This window comes from Catharus ustulatus, chromosome Z (assembly GCF_009819885.2).
Source record: "Catharus ustulatus isolate bCatUst1 chromosome Z, bCatUst1.pri.v2, whole genome shotgun sequence".
Lineage (NCBI taxonomy): Eukaryota > Metazoa > Chordata > Aves > Passeriformes > Turdidae > Catharus > Catharus ustulatus.
This window is the reverse complement of record NC_046262.2, coordinates 707,721-725,511: the sequence shown is the minus strand read 5'-3', so window position 1 is coordinate 725,511 and position 17,791 is coordinate 707,721. Positions and strand designations below refer to the sequence as shown.

Below are 17,791 nucleotides of genomic sequence, written 5' to 3'. Positions count from 1 at the left end.
GCTACACCCAAACCAAATCCAAGATAAATCCCGGTCACAAGTCTTTACACTTTTATAAGATTTGTCTCACTTACATATTGGGCTTGATTGTCCAACCACAGTCCCAGGTGATCAAGTCTCAGCCCCTGGCTTGCCCCTTCCCTCGATGTTTGTGCTTTTTGGGTGAGGGCTGTCCTTGATTCTCCAGCTGGGAAGGGATGGGTTTGTCCAATACCCTGTGAAGAGAACCCACTGACACCTAGCACGGAGGGTCAGAGCTGCACAGCAAGCAGCAGAGAATCTGAAAAATAGAAAAGCTAAAGCCCAAGGCATCAGAGACGTGCCCAGGGCCTGCCCACCCTCCCAGGCAGCAATTCCTTCCCAATATCCCATCCAGCCCTGCCCTCTGGCACTGGAAGCCATTGCCTGTGTCCTGTCCCTGCATGCCTTGTCCCCAGTCCCTGTGCAGCTCTCCTGGAGCCCCTTCAGGCCCTGCCAGGGGCTCTGAGCTCTCCCTGGAGCCTTCTCTGGTGCAGGGGAGCAGCCCCAGCTGTGCCAGCCTGGCTCCAGAGCAGAGGGGCTCCAGCCCTGCAGCATCTCCGTGCCCTCCTCTGCACTGGCTGCAGCAGCTCCACGTCCTTGTGCTGTTGGAGCCCAGGGCTGGGGCAGCTCTGCAGGTGGGGTCTCACCTGAGCTCAGGGGCACAGGGGCACAATCCCCCCTGCCCTGCTGCCCACGCTGGGGGATCAGCCCAGGGCAGGGGGGTTCAGGCTGGGGCAGCTCCAGCTCTCACCCACAGCACCCCCAGCTCCTGCTCCCAGGGCTGCTCCCTCTGCTCATCCCTGGATTGATCCCGGGGGCTGCCCTGGCCCAGCAGCAGCTCCAGCACTTGCCCTTTTTCCCTATAACAAATTCCAGTGAGCCTTTACCCCGCGTTTCGCCGCGGCCCGCGGGGCGGGCTCTGCCCTCACGGCCCCGCCCGCCGGCCCCGCCTGACGCCGCCGGAGGTAAGGCCGGACCGGGCCGGGCCGGGCCGCGACCGCCCCTCCGCCTGCCCCTGAGCCCCTAAAGCCATCCCCGTGTGCCCGCCAGCCCATCCCGTGTCCTTGAGCCCCCACAGCCCATCCGCGGGCCCCGCAGAGCCCCATCGTGTGTCCGAAGGGCCCGGGCCGGGAAGCGCGGGCGGAGCCGGGGGTGGCTGAGGGGAGGTCGGGCCTGAAGGGGCTCCAGGAGAGCTGCACAGGGACTGGGGACAAGGCATGCAGGGACAGGACACAGGCAATGGCTCCCAGTGCCAGAGGGCAGGGCTGGATGGGATATTGGGAAGGAATTGCTGCCTGGGAGGGTGGGCAGGCCCTGGCACAGGGTGCCCAGAGCAGCTGTGGCTGCCCCTGGATCCCTGGAGTGTCCAAGGCTGGAGCAGCCTGGGACAGTGGAAGGTGCCATGGCAAACCATTCAGTTCTTGTATGATTCCATGATTCCAGAGGAGAAGGAAAATGCAAATATTTGAATTTTCAGGCTGTTTACTTCTGCATTTTGGTTTGATGGACAGGAATCATCGCTCCCGCTGAGCCTCCAAGGTCAGGCTGCACCTGGGAGAGCCTGGGAAGAGAGTGCTTTCTTCTGGGATTCTAAAATCCTGGAATGGCTTGGGTTACAGGGGCTTCAGGGCCCATCCAGTGCCACCCCTGCCATGGGCAGGGACACCTTCCACTGTCCCAGGCTGCTCCAAGCCCATCCAGCCTGGCCTTGGACACTCCAGGGATCCAGGGGCAGCCACAGCTGCTCTGGGCACCCTGTGCCAGGGCCTGCCCACCCTCCCAGGTGAGGAAAAACTGAAAAGTTGTGGAAACTCCTCTAAGAACAGCTGAACCTGAGAAATCATTTTGGAAGATTCCTTCAGATGTTAAGGCACCCGGCGTTTTAAATTCTGGAAACAAGGCAGGGGCAAACCCTGGGAAGGCTGAGGCTGGGGAAAGCACACTCCCTAAGGTGAGGGAGCAGTCCATGTGGATGTCCTGCTCCTGACACGGTTATCCAGAGGTTGTCCGGCCCTGCAGACCAGCCAGGCTCCTCACCCAGACATTATCACAGATCAGCAGCTGGGGTGCAGATTTGGGGTGAGACAGGCGTTCCCTGGCTGTGCCCTCAGGCCATCCCTGCCCCTCGTGGGCTCTGGAGTTGCTCTGAGGGAAGTGACCCTTCCCCTCTGCACCTCCTGAAATCCAGGAATGGTGTTGAAATGTCACCCTGTTGGGGGAGAGTCATTGTGAAAGGGCTCCTGGAGGGAAGGCTCACGCAGGAAAACTCCATTTTAACAGAGCTCAAAGGACATAGATAATGGTGGGGTTGGAGATTAGAGCTGTTCCAACTGGATAGGGCTGTTTTCTCTGGTATCCACAGAGGTGTTGTGCTTGGGCTGCGTGTTTGCCATCTTCCACTGACATACAAAGGAAATCTCTGCTTGTGAATACTGTCTGAAAGGCATATCCTGCTCTATTTTATGTGTTAAGGGAATTTGATCCTCACACCCACCTGTGCAGGATGCCTTCACTTAAAGAAAAATGTTCTTAACCTCTCCTGAAATCCAACCAGAACCTCCCTGGCCCAGCTCCAGCCGTCCCCTGGGTGCTGTCCCTGCCCCAGCGAGCGGAGATCAGCGCACCCTGCCATTCCTGAGCTCCTGTCTGCGTTCCAGGTGCCTCCCCGCGGGGATGTCTCTGGAGATCACCTTCCTGGGCACGGGCTCAGCCTTCCCGTCGCCGTCCCGCGGAGCCTCGGCGCTGGTGCTGCGCAGGGAAGGGCAGTGCTGGCTCTTCGACTGCGGCGAGGGCACGCAGACACAGCTCATGAGGAGCCACCTCCGCGCAGGTCGGTGCCGGCTTGGGAGGGGAGAGGTTCGCTGAGGTCCCGAGAAATTAGAGTTAAAAAGGTGTGCATTTATTTATTTATTCAGCGCTGAGGTGCGTGGGGATAAAAGCATGCACCCCGAAACTTCAATTCCCTGTTATTATACTAAATAAATATATAAATGCTATTTATTCCAAATGTATAAATACTATTTATTCCAAGTATATAAATACTATTTATTCCCTAGAAACCTAGGATTACACCATACGCCTGATACATATTCATGCCCTAGCCCTGTTTAGTCCCGCCTAACCACGTTCATATTAAAACGAACCAAAAATCCTTTTGGCCTCCCCAGTTCAGAAGTCCTCAAAGCTCTTTGACAAAAGCTTTCAAACTCTTTATCTCGAACTTTTCAACTTTGTTTTGGAGCATGCGTCTTAGCCTTTTGGGCACATTTTAGGCTTTGAGATCAGTTTTTGTCAATTTAAGGTTTTAAATTTAAATCTAAATTTAGTTTTCGTCAATTTAAGGTTTTAAATTTACTAGTTTTATTACTAGTAGCTCTGTACCCTGTTTACAGATTTTAGCTTCGTTTATCGCAAGGTTTGCCCCCCCTCCCAGTTTTGCAAACGCAGTAAATGTGAGGCATTCTTTGTTAATTTTGATGAGCTGTAGGAACACCTCTCAGCGGTGTTTGAAGGTGGGCGCGGCTGCCGAACCTGCTCTGCAGGAATCCTCCCTGCCTGCCCCTCGCTGGGGATTGCTGCTCCCAGCACCTCGCTGAATTTAATTCCTGGGGCTTGGCAATTCCCAGGGGGACTGCAGGAACAGGAACGGTTTGTTGTGTGTCTGCAGGCAGCTCTAGACCAGCCTGCCTTGCTTTGGGTAAACATCTCTTTTCGAGCTGGGCTGTGCGTATTGCAGGGAACTTTTACAAATAAACCAGAACTGCAGCTCCCCTCCAGCCACCGTGCTTTCACTGTGCTTCTGTCTCCCGAGAAATGAACTGTCAATTACAAACAGAAATACAAGTTCCTGTTCCTCCAGATTCCCTATCAGAGAATTTAACGACTGGTTTCCATTAATTTTTTTAACTGAAAACCAAAGAAGGAGGCTGTGCCATTCCTCTGCCTTGCTGTGTGAAGTGGGAGCTTGGCAGAGGAGGTGCAGGCGTGGTGGAAGGATGTGTGTGTGAGGAGAGAGAGTTGTGGGCAAGGCACGCAGGAGGGCCCAGACATTCACAGAGCAGCTCTTCCCTTGTTTTAAACACACCAGTTCTGACTTCTCAAAAAGCTCTGGAGTCAAAGCTGCGTGCTGGTTTGGTTTGGGTTGTTTCAGATTTTGTTCGTTTCACGGGCTGGAGTCAAAAGGAGGAGCAACACAAATTCCTTGTTGTGTTCCTCACTAGTTTACAGCTTTCCTGTAAGATATAAGCTCAAATTTTAAGATTTAAGCCCTGCACTTCCCTGCATTTCACGTGGCAGATGTCCCCAGCCAGTCCCATCCCATGCTTGGCCTGGAAGGAGCTAAAACTCGCATCTCTGCTGCCTTTTCTTGGCATATCAGGCCAAAATAAACCTGATGGAAGTGGAAAGAAATCCTTCTGGTTTGGGATTTGTTTGTTAAACACTGGTTTTAGTTTCCCTCCTTGCTGATGTCAAGCCGCTTGCCGAACTGTGATGATTTCTGAGCCGTTACATTGTTTGTTTTCCCGTCTTTTCCCGGTTTTGTCCCTTCCTGTCGAATCGACAGCCAGGATCACCAAGATTTTCATCACTCACCTCCACGGCGACCACTTCTTTGGACTTCCCGGGCTGCTGTGCACGCTGAGCCTGCAGAGTAGCCCCGATGCCAGCAGAGCTCCTGTTGATATTTACGGGCCCCTGGGGCTGAGGAGTTTCCTCTGGAGGAGCCTGGAGCTGTCCCACTCGGAGCTGCTCTTCCCCATCGCCGTCCACGAGCTCGTCCCCACGCGCGACCAGTGCCCCGCCGAGGAGTTCAGGGACTTCTCTGGCTTGGACAGCAGTGAGGGGCTTCCCCGAGGGCCTCCAGGGAGAGTCGTGCACCTGGATCCGGGAGAAGACTGCTACTTGCTGGTGGAGGAGGAGCAGCTGGTGGTGAGAGCGTTCCGCCTCTTCCACCGCGTGCCCTCCTTCGGCTTCGTGCTGGAGGAGAAGCCCCGGCCCGGGAAGCTCGACGTGCAGAAACTCAAAGACCTCGGTAGCTACTTTGACTTATTTTCCCTCTTTTTACTCCTCTTATGACCACCTTCCCTCGTGTTCTGGCAAATCAGAGCGACTGTCCCTCCCCACAGTCTGTTCTAACTCCATTTTCTGTCGCGGATATTTTGGTGCCTGGACCCCTGGTGTGTAACGCTGGTGCCAGGGAATATCACAAATCATTTTCATGCTGGGAGCAGCTAACGAGTTCAGGTGCCAAAGTTTAAACAGCTCAGCGTGGCTCTCAGGAAAACATATGCCCAGTGTATTTGCATGGTTTTGTTGACTTTAATACGAGCAATATAATTGTTTTTTTTAATATAGCTTCCCTGAGCAGCTGCCCCTGGATCCCTGGGAGTGTCCCTGGAGCACCCTGGGACAGTGGAAGGTGTTGCTGCAGGATGAGCTCTGAGGTGCCTCCCAATCCAAAATTCTGTGATTTTTTCAAACTCATTTCCTGCTAAGGTTACAACCCTTAATTGGAATGAAAAATGTGAAATACTGATGGATGTTTGCAGTGAGGCCGTGCTTTTTCTCAGTGAGTCAGCAGACCATTTTTCCAGAGCTGACACTGGATACAGTGACACAACCAGTACATTCCTCACTGGATGTTTCTGTTTCACCCCCAGGAGTCCAACCAGGCCCGCTCTACGGGAAGCTCAAGAGCGGCACCGCCGTCGTGCTGGAGAACGGAACCACGGTTCTTCCCGGGGACGTGCTGGCGGCTCCCGCTCCCGGCAGGAAGGTCTGCGTGCTGGGGGACTGCTCGGGGGCGCTGGGGGCCGCGGCCGAGCGGCTGTGCCGGGGCGCGGACGTGCTGGTGCACGAGGCCACGCTGGGCGACGCGCAGCAGGAGCGGGCGCGGCAGCACGGGCACAGCACGCCGCGCGCGGCCGCCGAGCTGGCCACGAGGTGCCAGGCCAAGAGGCTGGTGCTGACCCACTTCAGCCAGCGGTACCGGCCCGCCGGGCAGCCCGCGGAGCCGGGCAGCGACGTCACCGAGCTCAAGAGGCAGGCGGAGGCCGTGCTGGGCCGGGAGGTGACGCTGGCTGAGGACTTCATGACCATAGAGATCCCCCTGAAAAAGTGAGAAATGGAAAAGTTTGTGAGCACAGAGATCCCCGTGGAAAAGTGAAAATGGAGAGATCTGTGAGCATAGAGATCCCCACGGAAAAGTGAGAACTGAGGAATCTGTGACCATAGAAATCCTAATGAAAAAGTGAAAATGGAGAAATCTGTGAGCACAGAGATCTCCATGGAAAAGTGAAAATGGAGAGATCTGTGAGCATAGAGATCCCCGGGGAAAAGTGAAAATTGAGGAATTCATGGTCACAGAGATCTCCATGGAAAAGTGAAAATGGAGAGATCTGTGAGCACAGAGATCACCGTGGAAAAGTGAAAATTGAGGAATTCATGGTCACAGAGATCCCCGTGGAAAAGTGAAAATTGAGGAATTCATGATCACAGAGATCCCTGTGAAAAATTGAAAATGAGAAATCTGTGAGCACAGAGATCCCCATGGAAAACTGACAACTGAGGAATCTGTGACCATAGAAATCCCAATGGAAAAGTGAAAATTGAGGAATTCATGGCCACAGAGATCCCCATGGAAAAGTGAAAATGGACAAATCTGTGACCACTGAGATCCCCATGGAAAAGTGAAAATTGAGTAATCTGTGACCATAGAAATCCTAATGAAAAAGTGAAAATGGAGAAATCTGTGAGCACAGAGATCACCGTGGAAAAGTGAAAATGGAGAAATCTGTGAGCATAGAGATCTCCATGGAAAAGTGAAAATTGAGAGATCTGTGAGCATGGAAATCCCTGTGGAAAAGTGACAACTGAGGAATTCATGACCATAGAGATCCCCGTGAAAAAGTGAAAATGAGAAATCTGTGAGCACAGAGATCCCCATGGAAAAGTGACAACTGAGGAATTCATGGCCACAGAGATCCCAATGGAAAAGCAAAAATTGAGGAATCTGTGACCATAGAAATCCCCATGGAAAAGTGAAAAGTGAGGAATTCATGGCCACAGAGATCTCAGTGAAAAAGTGAAAATGAGAAATCTGTGAGCACAGAGATCCCCATGGAAAAGTGAAAATTGAGGAATTCATGGCCACAGAGATCCCCATGGAAAAGTGAAAATGGAGAGATCTGTGAGCACAGAGATCCCCATGGAAAAGTGACAGCTGAGGAATCTGAGCATAGAAATCCCTGTGGAAAAGTGAAAATTGAGGAATTCATGGCCACAGAGATCCCCATGGAAAAGTGAAAATGGAGAAATCTGTGAGCACAGAGATGCCCATGGAAAAGTGACAACTGGGGAATCTGTGAGCATAGAAATCCCTGTGGAAAAGTGAAAATTGAGGAATCTGTGGTCATGGAGATCCTCATGAAAAAGTGATAATTGAGGAATCTGTGACCATAAAGATCCCAAAGAAAAAGTGAAAAATCAGGAATTTGTGACCATAGAGATCTCGATGAAAAAGTGAAAATTGAGGAATTTGTGACCATAGAGATCTTGATGAAAAAATTCAGGACTTTGTGAACACAAAGATCCGATGAAAAAGTGAAAACTGAGGAGTCAATGGCCATGGCAATCCCAGTGAAAAAGTGAGAACTGGGGAATTCCTGGCCATAGAGATCCCAACAGAAAAGCGGAAACAGAGCCCTGAGAGCTCTGCCCGGGGTTTGTAACTGGGGCTGTTGCTGTGCTCTCCTCATTCCCCACCTGTACAAATTTTCTCACAATAAACAGAGTTTAGGCTTGCTGTCAGAGTGAATTATTCCTCACAATTCAGAGCCCTAAAGCCAGCCCTGAAATTCATTCTGTGACTCTGTTAAGGGACATGCAGGCCTGGCTTTATCTCCTGTCCTCCCCTCCTACTAGGAACTGGAGTTTCCCAAATTCTAGCTGGATTTGCAAAAAGCAGTGCTGGAAAAACCTGCCCTGAGTGTCCCCAGGAGCTGGAACACTTGGGGAAAAAAGGGAAAAAAAAGGAAAGGAAAGGGAAAGGGGAAAGGAAAAAGGAAAGGGAAAAGGGAAAAAGGAAAGGAAAAAGGGAAGGGAAAAGGAAGGGGAAAAGGGAAAAGAAAAAGGGAAAGGAAAAAAAGGGAAAGAAAAAAAAGGGAAAGGAAAAAGGGAAAGGAAAAAGGGAAAGGGAAAGGAAAAAGGGAAATGAAAAAAAAGGGAAAGGAAAAAAAAGGGAAAGGAAAAAGGGAAAGGAAAAAGAAGGGAAAGGAAAAAAAGGGAAAGGAAAAAAAAGGGAAAGGAAAAAAAAGGGAAAGGGAAAAAAAGGGAAAGGAAAAAGGGAAAGGGAAGTTCCGGAAGGGAAAGGGAAAGGGAAAGGGAAAGGGAAAGGGAAAGGGAAAGGGAAAGGGAAAGGGAAAGGAAAGGAAAGGAAAGGAAAGGAAAGGAAAGGAAAGGAAAGGAAAGGAAAGGAAAGGAAAGGAAAGGAAAGGAAAGGAAAGGAAAGGAAAGGAAAGGAAAGGAAAGGAAAGGAAAGGAAAGGAAAGGAAAGGAGAAAGGAAAAAGGAAAAGGAGAAAAAGGAAAAGGAGAAAAAGGAAAAGGAGAAAAAGGAAAAGGAGAAAAAGGAAAAGGAGAAAAAGGAAAGGGGTTCCCTTGTGCCTGGCTATGTGGATCAGGATGAATTCCCCGTGCTATCCCTGTCCTTCAAACACACTCTGCCTTGCCTGTGGTTATGGTAAATCAGAACTGAATCACACAACATTCCTGTTTTTGCTTCAAATGAGCTTCAAATGTGGAGGGATGCTTTGATTTCTTGAGACAACAGTGCTGGGATGAGCTGCAGAGCACGAGTTCTGGAGCACAAACTCTCTGTTTTTCTCTCAGAAACACGGTGTAAAACAGGCAGGCACGTTCTGTCTCCCCACAAGCTTTCCTTTCCTTGATAAAAAGGAAATGTGCAGCGACCAGGCTCTATTTTGGGCGGTCAGGAGGCGAGCAGACTCCAGCTGTGCCGGGTTTCACACAGGGAAACAAAACCCTGCTGTCCTGACACACTCTGCTCCTCAGAGCAGCCCAGAACTCGTTTTCACACCTATCCACGGCTGTGGAGGGAAGCTCAGGGCACAGGTCTGAACCCTGGGTGGTTTGGGGTGAAGCACAGCAGGGGAAGAGAGTTTCAAACTCCAACAGCAGCTCGGGGCCCTCTCCACGCAATGGGCCTGGGGATTTGGGGCACAATTGAAATATTAATGCAATTTCAATGCAATTTATTCTGTGTGGAAAGCCACGGGAGGGAATGTTCCTGTTCCCTGAACTGAGGACACAAGCTGAAGGCTGCTGGGTCTCTGCTCAAGGGCAGATCATTTGCTATCAATTTAAAATACGATTGCTTTGGGGCATGTCAGTGAATCAGAGTACACTCAGTGCTGGGGCTGTACACAATCTCTGTGCCTTCAATCTAATGTGTTTTGGTGTTGGAAAACCAGTCACAGCTGCCTCTTTTCCAGCAGGGTGTCCTTGCCCACCATGCTCCACTCTCCTAAGTCTGGACACCAAATTACTTCATAATCCTGACTGCTAATGAAACCTGAGTTAAATTAATGGGAACATGTGTGCTGGTCAGGAAAGGTTTGGACCGTAAATTGCCTGTTTTCTCAGTGAGATTATCTTTCCATTAATCATCTGCTGATTGCCAGGCAGCAAAATTCCTTTGCATTCAAACAGATCTGCCTGAGTTTCCCCTGACAGCAGACAAGGACCATCAGGGAGTTCAACAGGTTCTGGGTACATAAAGGAACATTTTTTAAATTACTTTTAAGCTTCAAATAACTAATTTTAAACATCTGTCTGCCTGGAAGAGTTCCTCAAAATTTAGTTCCTTTTTTTTTTCAGCTGTTTCCAGAGGAAGGACTTGTTAAAAGTGCAGAAGAAGCTTTTTGGGCTGTGAGAAAGAGGGAGGGGGAGGAAGTGAGATGTGAGGAGTTGTGTAAGAGCAGAGATGTCCCTGGCTGGCAGGGCAGGGAGATGAACATCCCTGAGCAAACGCTGAGGAGGGAGTTCTGCAGCACAGAAACCCTGGCTGGGCAGTGTGGTGTGAGGAGATCAGCCCCAGCCCCAGCTGGGTTCTGAACCCCGCTGTGGTTGGGGATTTTTGTTTGTTTTTATTTAGAGTTAGGGTTGGATGTTTGAGAGACGGGATGTTTGTTTGGACTTTTTTATTTAAAGTACAGAGAGTTTTTTAGCACTTGTAGCTATCAAGCTGTGATAAAATGGAGACAAATCTAGCTAGTTACAAGGTCTTTTAAAGGCTAACTATTTAATTAAACCCTAACACCTGTATTATTTATACTTTTGACTTAATACAAACTCCTGTGACCTGCACAGCAAAAACTGCTGCTGAAATCATGAAGGAGAAAGAAGACAGAAAGAGACAGCACCAAAAACCTCCAGCTTGTCCCATACCCATTACTGTATTTTAAAAACTCCAAACCCTTCACCATATGAAATCACACAATTTATTCCAACTACACCCCAGTGGTTTTAACTCCATCACTCAAATTTGGAGCCTTCTCCAAGGCCCCAGCTCAAAAGCAGAGTTCTGCAGGGGGTCGGTGCCAGAAAAGCCCAAAACTTTCAGGTGTCTGGGATCCAACATCTGATACCAGCCAGTCCCCACAGCCCACGGTGGGACTCATCGGCTTCTTGTTTTGTTTTTTAAGCAGATTAAAAATAATTGCCTGTTAGTGAGTTATGTCCATTTGTAAGGAAAAGTGCATTAATTATTTACCTGGGGTGGTTGGGCTCCAGAAATCTGCGAGCTGGCAGGACTGGCCCAGGTCTCTCTGAAATCAGTGGTTTGGCACAGAGTCACTGGAGCATTAATTTTTCATTTTTTTTTTATTCCAGTGATTTTTCATAATTAACACAAACTGGTCGGCACCCTGAGGCAGAAAATGGACCCGAGCATTTAACATATTTAGACTCACTGCTTCCCTCCTAAAAGCTGAATTTAGCGTGCTCTGTTTGGATTTACTACCTCCTGTTCTGCACAAGAAATAAGAATATTTCCCTGCCTGGTGAAGGTTCTGCAGGTTCCACCGCTGTATCTGAGGAAATCTCCTTGTCTGAAGGGCTGCAGGGAAGAGCCTGTGCTCATTAACGGTTTAATTGGGGTTAATTAGTGCCGTGCCTGGCAGAGGGAGGTGCTGTCCGAGCTGGGAATCCCGAGCGGGGCTGACCTGGAGCTCTCCTCTCCCGCCCAGAATTCCTTCAGATTTCCACAGATTTGCACCACACCGGGAAAATCCTGCAGCAGAGAGAGCTCAGCTCATCCACCAGGGAGGGGTGACAAACACAGCACATCACACATTGCTTTTCAACACTCAGGTCCCCGGGATGTGGAACTGACTGAGTGACGGAGCAGCGTGAGCAGGAAATTCTGACAGGGCCATGTCACGATTTTTTAGAATCCCCACTATTCTTGGTTCTTGCTGGAGTGGCTGTGACAGCGTGCCAGCACCTTGCCAAATGTGTTCAGCAAAAAATATGTTGTGTTTTTCAGGGGATGAGGGTCCTCACACGCCTTTTTCCACCCTGCTTTGTATTGCAAGGGTGGCTCAGCACCACAAAGGCAGTTCCGAAATCTCTTTTCAGCTGAGCTCCTCTGGGTGAGGAGATGTGGAAGGGGAAAGCAGCAGGGCTGTGTGTGCTGGGCTGCAATTTCTGAGAGTCCAGAAATCAGCACTGGGCTGATCCCCCAGCCAGGATCCCAGTGATTGTGAGCTCAGGTGAGACCCCACCTGCAGAGCTGCCCCAGCCCTGGGCTCCAACAGCACAAGGACGTGGAGCTGCTGGAGCCAGTGCAGAGGAGGCCACGGAGATGCTGCAGGGCTGGAGCCCCTCTGCTCTGGAGCCAGGCTGGCACAGCTGGGGCTGCTCCCCTGCACAAGAGAAGGCTCCAGGGAGAGCTCAGAGCCCCTGGCAGGGCCTGAAGGGGCTCCAGGAGAGCTGCACAGGGACTGGGGACAAGGCATGCAGGGACAGGACACAGGCAATGGCTTCCAGTGCCAGAGGGCAGGGCTGGATGGGATATTGGGAAGGAATTGCTGTCTCTGATGCCTCGGGCTTTAGCTTTTCTATTTTTCAGATTCTCTGCTGCTTGGTGTGCAGCTCTGACTCTCCATGCTAGGTGTCAGTGGGTTCTCTTCACAGGGTATTGGACAAACCCATCCCTTCCCAGCTGGAGAATCAAGGACAGCCCTTACCCAAAAAGCACAAACATCGAGGGAAGGGACAAGCCAGGGGCTGAGACTTGATCACCTGGGGCTGTGGTTGGACAATCAAGCCCAATATGTAAGTGAGACAAAAGTTATAAAAGTGTAAAGACTTGTGACCGGGATTCATCTTGGATTTGGTTTGGGTGTAGCCCTGGCCCAAGGTGTATCCTTTCAGTAAATACCTATTTTATTCCTTGTTGTGAGACGACGCGGGAGACGAGTCTCAGGCTATCCTGGTCAACAAGTCTCAACTTTATTATAGTGCTGTTGTCCTTTTATACAGTAGATAATCAAGCTCATGCATATTGCAAAACCATAGCTCATGATTGGTACAGACACTTTTCAGCCCCTTGATGCATGTCGAAAGCCTTGCAGTTAAGCTGTTTCTCTTCGTGTACTTTTCCCACACCATGCTGTTATACTCCCTTGATATTGTTCCTCTTCTATCTCTGCAAGGGCACCCTGCCCTTGCTCCAGCCTTTGCTCACACATTAACCAGCCTGATATTATCCCCGTGTCCCTTGTCTCTCAACCTCTGCTCGGAGAGACTTTCCACAATTCCCCTGGTTTCTTTATGCGCTAGCAGAGCGGTAGCTGTGCTGTCCAGGATCATTTTAGTCAGGGCCTTTCTAAGGCATGCGCAAAAGCAAGGCACAAGCAGTACAAGTGCAAAAAGAACTATCCCTAGAGTGATCAGGTGTTGAAGGAGGGAAGTCAGCCAAGGTCCAAAACCTTTTAACCAATCATTGAGCCCAAACCCTGTGTTCTCTTGCAAGTGCGACGTTAGAGTAGCTAACTTATCTAACTGGGCATGTATCAACACAGAGTGATCTGACAAGTTCATACAGCACATCCCCTCAAAATCTGGGCACCCGTGGCCCTGAGCCAGTAGGAGAAAGTCTATGGCAGCTCTGTTCTGTAATGTGGCATGACGGATTGAGTCTACATCCGTCAGGAGGCCAGATAGAGCGGTTGACGTTGCGTTAGTTTGTTTCGCCAACCAGCAGCCCAATTTATTCAAGGTGTTCAAGGCATGGGCAGTGCCTACCCCTGGTACCAGGGATCCCATGACCCTCGCCCCTGGTGACCAGAATTGAGCCTGATCATCACACTCAGGTTGGAAAGCATGTGCCATCCTTCTGGCTCGCTTATGTTTCTTATATCGTTGGATAATCACAGATGTATTTGGTGACAATAGGGTTAGTCTCCCTAGAGTACATGGACCACCTTCTAACTTAGAGGGTATCCCAGGCCAAGCTCGATCTCCACAAATCAAAAATGTTCCTTGAGGTAACTGTATGGGCGTGTTGGAGGATTTTGAGACATTTGGACTCGTGTAATTGCACCACATGGACGCGTTCTGGTACATTTTAAGAGTCGAATTGATATTAATCGGCAGTGATTGGTTCGGTCTATGACCACAGTAAACACTGGTCCAATTGAATCACAGAAATCAGCCCTTACCGTACCCAAAATTTTTAGCTCTTGTGGTTCCAGGGCCGCCCGTGGGAAATGTGGGACCACCTGATCCCATTGGTCGGCGTACGACCGCGACTCATTGGCCTGGCAGAGAAAAGCATCGCTAGGGCAAGGTAGGTTGTCTAAGGGCAACCCCACCAAACAGGTGGAAAAAGGATTGCCAGGTGAGGACAAGGACAGACAGATAGCCTCTTGGCCTGTTCGATTGGCTAATGTCACCCAGACGTTGTCCTTCGGCTGCGCTGGGGCCCAAGTGTCAATTGTCTGGGCTAGGGTGACTACTCCTCCCAGTATAAGGAGTATCATTGCACTTGCAGGGCTCATATTGATAATTTGAACAGGGTTTTTACTAGTTCTGTATTCCTGTCCGGGAGGGTCTCTAGCTCCTGGGGACCTGGCCTGTTGCGTACGTCACAGCAGAAGGCAAGGATCTTACTAGCTCTGCTTTGTTTTATGTATTTCACTGTGTGCTGAACCACCCACTTGACTCGTAACCTGTTCCAGTCCTCTCTGTTCTCAAAAAGCAACAGGGCTTCCCTAAGGGAACGAGTCTCTGTCAATTGCTGGGCGTCTCTCTGCCACGACTCTGTCTGCTTACGGAACGCGCACGTGTGACAAAGCAAAAGCGTACAACCCCACTGTGACCTTACCGCCTTCTTCCCGCAACCCCCACAAATCATTAACACCAGCGCCCTACCCCCACAACGCTTGCCCCGGCATGACAGACATTTTCTCGCGTCTAGTGTCCAATGCTCGCGTTCACACCTATCCAAAAGACCTGTAGCGATGTTATACTCAGGATTTTGCCAGTCCCAGTTCAATGGTGTCTTGGTTAGACTCTGTAGCTCATCCACACAATGCTGGAGACACAGTTTATTCCGCAGGAGGTTCAGTTCCGGGTCGGCAGTCCTTGCTGGGAACATCAGCTGGTCGAGCCCACCGGGAAGGGACCCACAGGGTACTGCAGCAAGCAATTCCAGGGTCTGGAGGCTATCATCAGGGTGAGCCTCTAGTATTTGTTGGTGCCATTTGCCCTTGACTTTCCACACCACAGCAGCTCGGCGGCTCTGCTTTCCCGCATCAGTGAAAGCTGTTATCGCTCTGGCAATGGGCTTTTCTCTCCTCAGCGGCCTCACGATCCAGTTCCACTCCCCTATCCACTGCAATGCTTTTGGCGCCACAGGGCCTGTATCCACAGTGGCTCCTGAAGCAAGTAGCGCGTCGGCCAACTCTGCCGAGTTTATTAGATACCAGTCCAAAGTATCCCGTTCCATGGGGAGATGTATCGTCGCAGGCTCCATGCCGCTGATTTCCACTGTCCATATGCGACCCTTCTTGATCAAAGATGCCAGTTGCAAAAGTTTTGGTGATATTGTTCGTCTCTGCTGAAGAGGCGGGGTTAACCATTCTAGTACCCGTATCTCCCCCGTTTTCTTTACTGACTGCACTATGGCGCCAAGCAAATGCTGTTGTGAGGCCCAAAGCATGAGGCCGAGGGGAACTGTAGGATCTCATCGAGCCACAAAACCAGTAGCAATGCGGTGCAGTATCTTGTCCAAGCTCTGCCGCTGGTGGTCATCGAGCGCTACAGTTCACCTCGATTCAAAGCAGGCAGGGTGAACGCAAATCTCTTGGTATCACTGGGATGTAAGGCTATTGTAAAGAAACAGTCCTTTAAATCAATTACCAGCAAAGTCCATCGCTCAGGAAGCATGGCAGGGTTCGGCAACCCTGGCTGCAATGCCCCCATGGGTTCCATTTGTGTGTTAACAGCCCGAAGATCATGCAGAAGTCGATACTTTCCAGTTTTCTTCCTGATGACAAAGATGGGTGTGTTCCATGGGCTGGTTGACAATTTCAAATGTCCTTGCCGAAACTGTTCCTCCACCAGCAGGTGAGCTTGTTGGAGGTTTTCCCGCTTTAATGGCCATTGCTTAACTATCACGGGGGATTCAGATTTCCACGTGAGTGGTAGCGGGAAGTCCCAAGCAATGGCACTCACGTTAAAGGGTGGACATTTGTGAGGACTAAACCCAATTGAGACAGTACGTCACGCCCAAGGAGGCACTGTACCGTTGGTGGTAGGGGTGCAATGGAGAACGTAACAGGAACAGTCCTACCCTCTGCCTCCAGCTGCGCCACAGGAGTACGACGAGCTAAGGTCATACCACCTATGCCAGTGACAGTTGTAGTAGAAGGGAGCGTGGGCCACTCGCCTGGCCAGTGTTCAGGTGCTAAGATAGAGGTGTCTGCTCCCGTATCCAAAAGTCCAGATACAGTGATGCTTTCTCCTTGGAGCGTAATTTTACAAGTCTTTCAGGGCCGTGATGTAAGATCCAGTGTAAGGAGAACCAAACCCCCAGTGGATCCAAAACCTTTATCCTGGCATGGTTGTCTACAGAGGGGAGCAATACCCTTGGTCAGTTGAGGGAGTGGGATAATCTGGGCAATGCGCTGGCCCTTGGTTATTGTAAATGGTGGAAAAAGAGTAAACGCCATTATTATAAGTTCCCCTGTATAGTCACAGTCAATTACCCCGGGCAACACAAACAAACCCTGCATGCTGGCTGACGATCGTCCAAGCAGCAGTCCTCCAGCAGGCTGTTCCCCAACAATGATTGGTCCATAAAGTCCCGTGGGTATTTTAACAGGATGGTTGTTGAACAAGGTGACGTCTACTGCGGCGGCCAGGTCCAGGCCGAGGCTCCCTGCGGTGGCTGGCTGCAGTGATTGCATGGTGACGTGACAGCTGCAACTTGTGTCCCCGCGCGGCCGCTGTTCGCGCTGCTCTTGCCGTTTCCCGACTTCCTTCGGCAGGCACTTGTGTTGTGGGTATTCGATTGACACTTGCCGCACCACACTCCAGTTGCTTGGCAGTTACGACGTATATGGCCGAAGTTGCCACACCGGAAGCATTTCATGCGACCTTCATTGGTTGGTCGGGAGCGGGGGCTCACCACAGCCACTTGGAGAGGTGCAAGGGCAGCTAACACCTGACTCTGAGCTGCTTTAGCCTGCTCTTGAAGAGCTTCAGCTTGCGCCTTCATTCCCTCTCCTAATTTATCTAATGCACTGGCTAGAAATGCTTGTGGCCCTACAGGCAGTGAGGATGCTTTCTCTAGCAAATCAGCTATAGTCCAATCCCCAGGCATTGTACTGACGAGAGAGTGTGTATGGGCATTGCCATTCTGCAGTATACATTGCTTCAGCATCCCTCCTTGCATAAATTCCTGTACTCCTGCCTTTGTTATAGCCTCCATCACCTTATCTACAAATGACCCTAATGGCTCCTCTCGCCCTTGTTTTATCCCCATATACATAGGCACTCCCCCTGGGGCCTTAACCTTATCCATAGCCCGTCTGGCCACAGCCATTGCCTCCCTACAGCGTTCTGGCCCCATCAAAGCCTGAGCCTCTACTCGAGCATATGCACCTAAACCCATTAGTTCGTCAAGGGTTATGCCATTAAGGGGATCAGCAGGACCACGTTGAGTGGTAACCGATCTTATAGCTTCCTGCTGCCAATGGGCATCAAACAACAACTTTTGATGTGCTGAAAACATCAATCTAGCTATGCCTCTAATGTCAGTGGGCAATAGCACAAATGCAGAGAACATATAATCCAGCATCTGCCTTGCTGGCTCACTGGCCACCCCGTAATTCCCTACGGTAGAGCGGAACTGGGCAAGCAGCTTCCAATCCAATGATGTAACGTTGGCTTGCAGCCCGCCCGCGGCCTGAGTGAAAGTCACAGGGATCGCCAACATATCTCTAGCCACCTCCACCATGTCCTCATCCCCCTTGTCCATGCCTTCACGGGCGAGCATGTTCCACATCTGTTGCCGTTCCCTGGCCACAGTCCCCCCTAAATTGGGTTTGTCATCCGGGGGTGGACCCAGCGGCCCCGGAGGCGGCGGCGGAGGTGGATTGAGGACGGGGTTCTCGCCCCGAGGTTGGGTGGACGGATCAAGCCGCTCCGCCATTCCCTCCCCAGAGGGCACAGAAGGCGCAG

General features: G+C 50.9%; 1 protein-coding gene across 4 annotated transcripts; it reads left to right on the top strand.

Moving 5' to 3' along the window:
* Positions 1-947: 947 nt before the first annotated feature.
* ELAC1 (elaC ribonuclease Z 1) lies at positions 948-16,510 on the top strand. Of its 4 annotated transcripts, none has more exons than XR_006163157.1 (6): positions 948-986; positions 2,679-2,851; positions 4,586-5,053; positions 5,682-5,797; positions 12,236-13,892; positions 16,431-16,463. XR_006163157.1 is itself a non-coding variant. In XM_033086117.1 (6 exons), exons 2-6 carry the CDS (start codon positions 2,695-2,697, stop codon positions 16,440-16,442), a joined length of 894 nt encoding a protein of 297 aa, XP_032942008.1. In that variant the 5' UTR covers positions 948-986; positions 2,679-2,694; the 3' UTR covers positions 16,443-16,510. The 4 variants fall into 4 exon arrangements, 3 of the variants coding, with proteins under 3 accessions (XP_032942008.1, XP_032942007.1, XP_032942006.1); XM_033086117.1 differs by having other exon boundaries at positions 12,236-12,376; positions 16,431-16,510; XM_033086116.2 differs by lacking the exon at positions 16,431-16,463 and having other exon boundaries at positions 12,236-14,115.
* Positions 16,511-17,791: the final 1,281 nt, after the last annotated feature.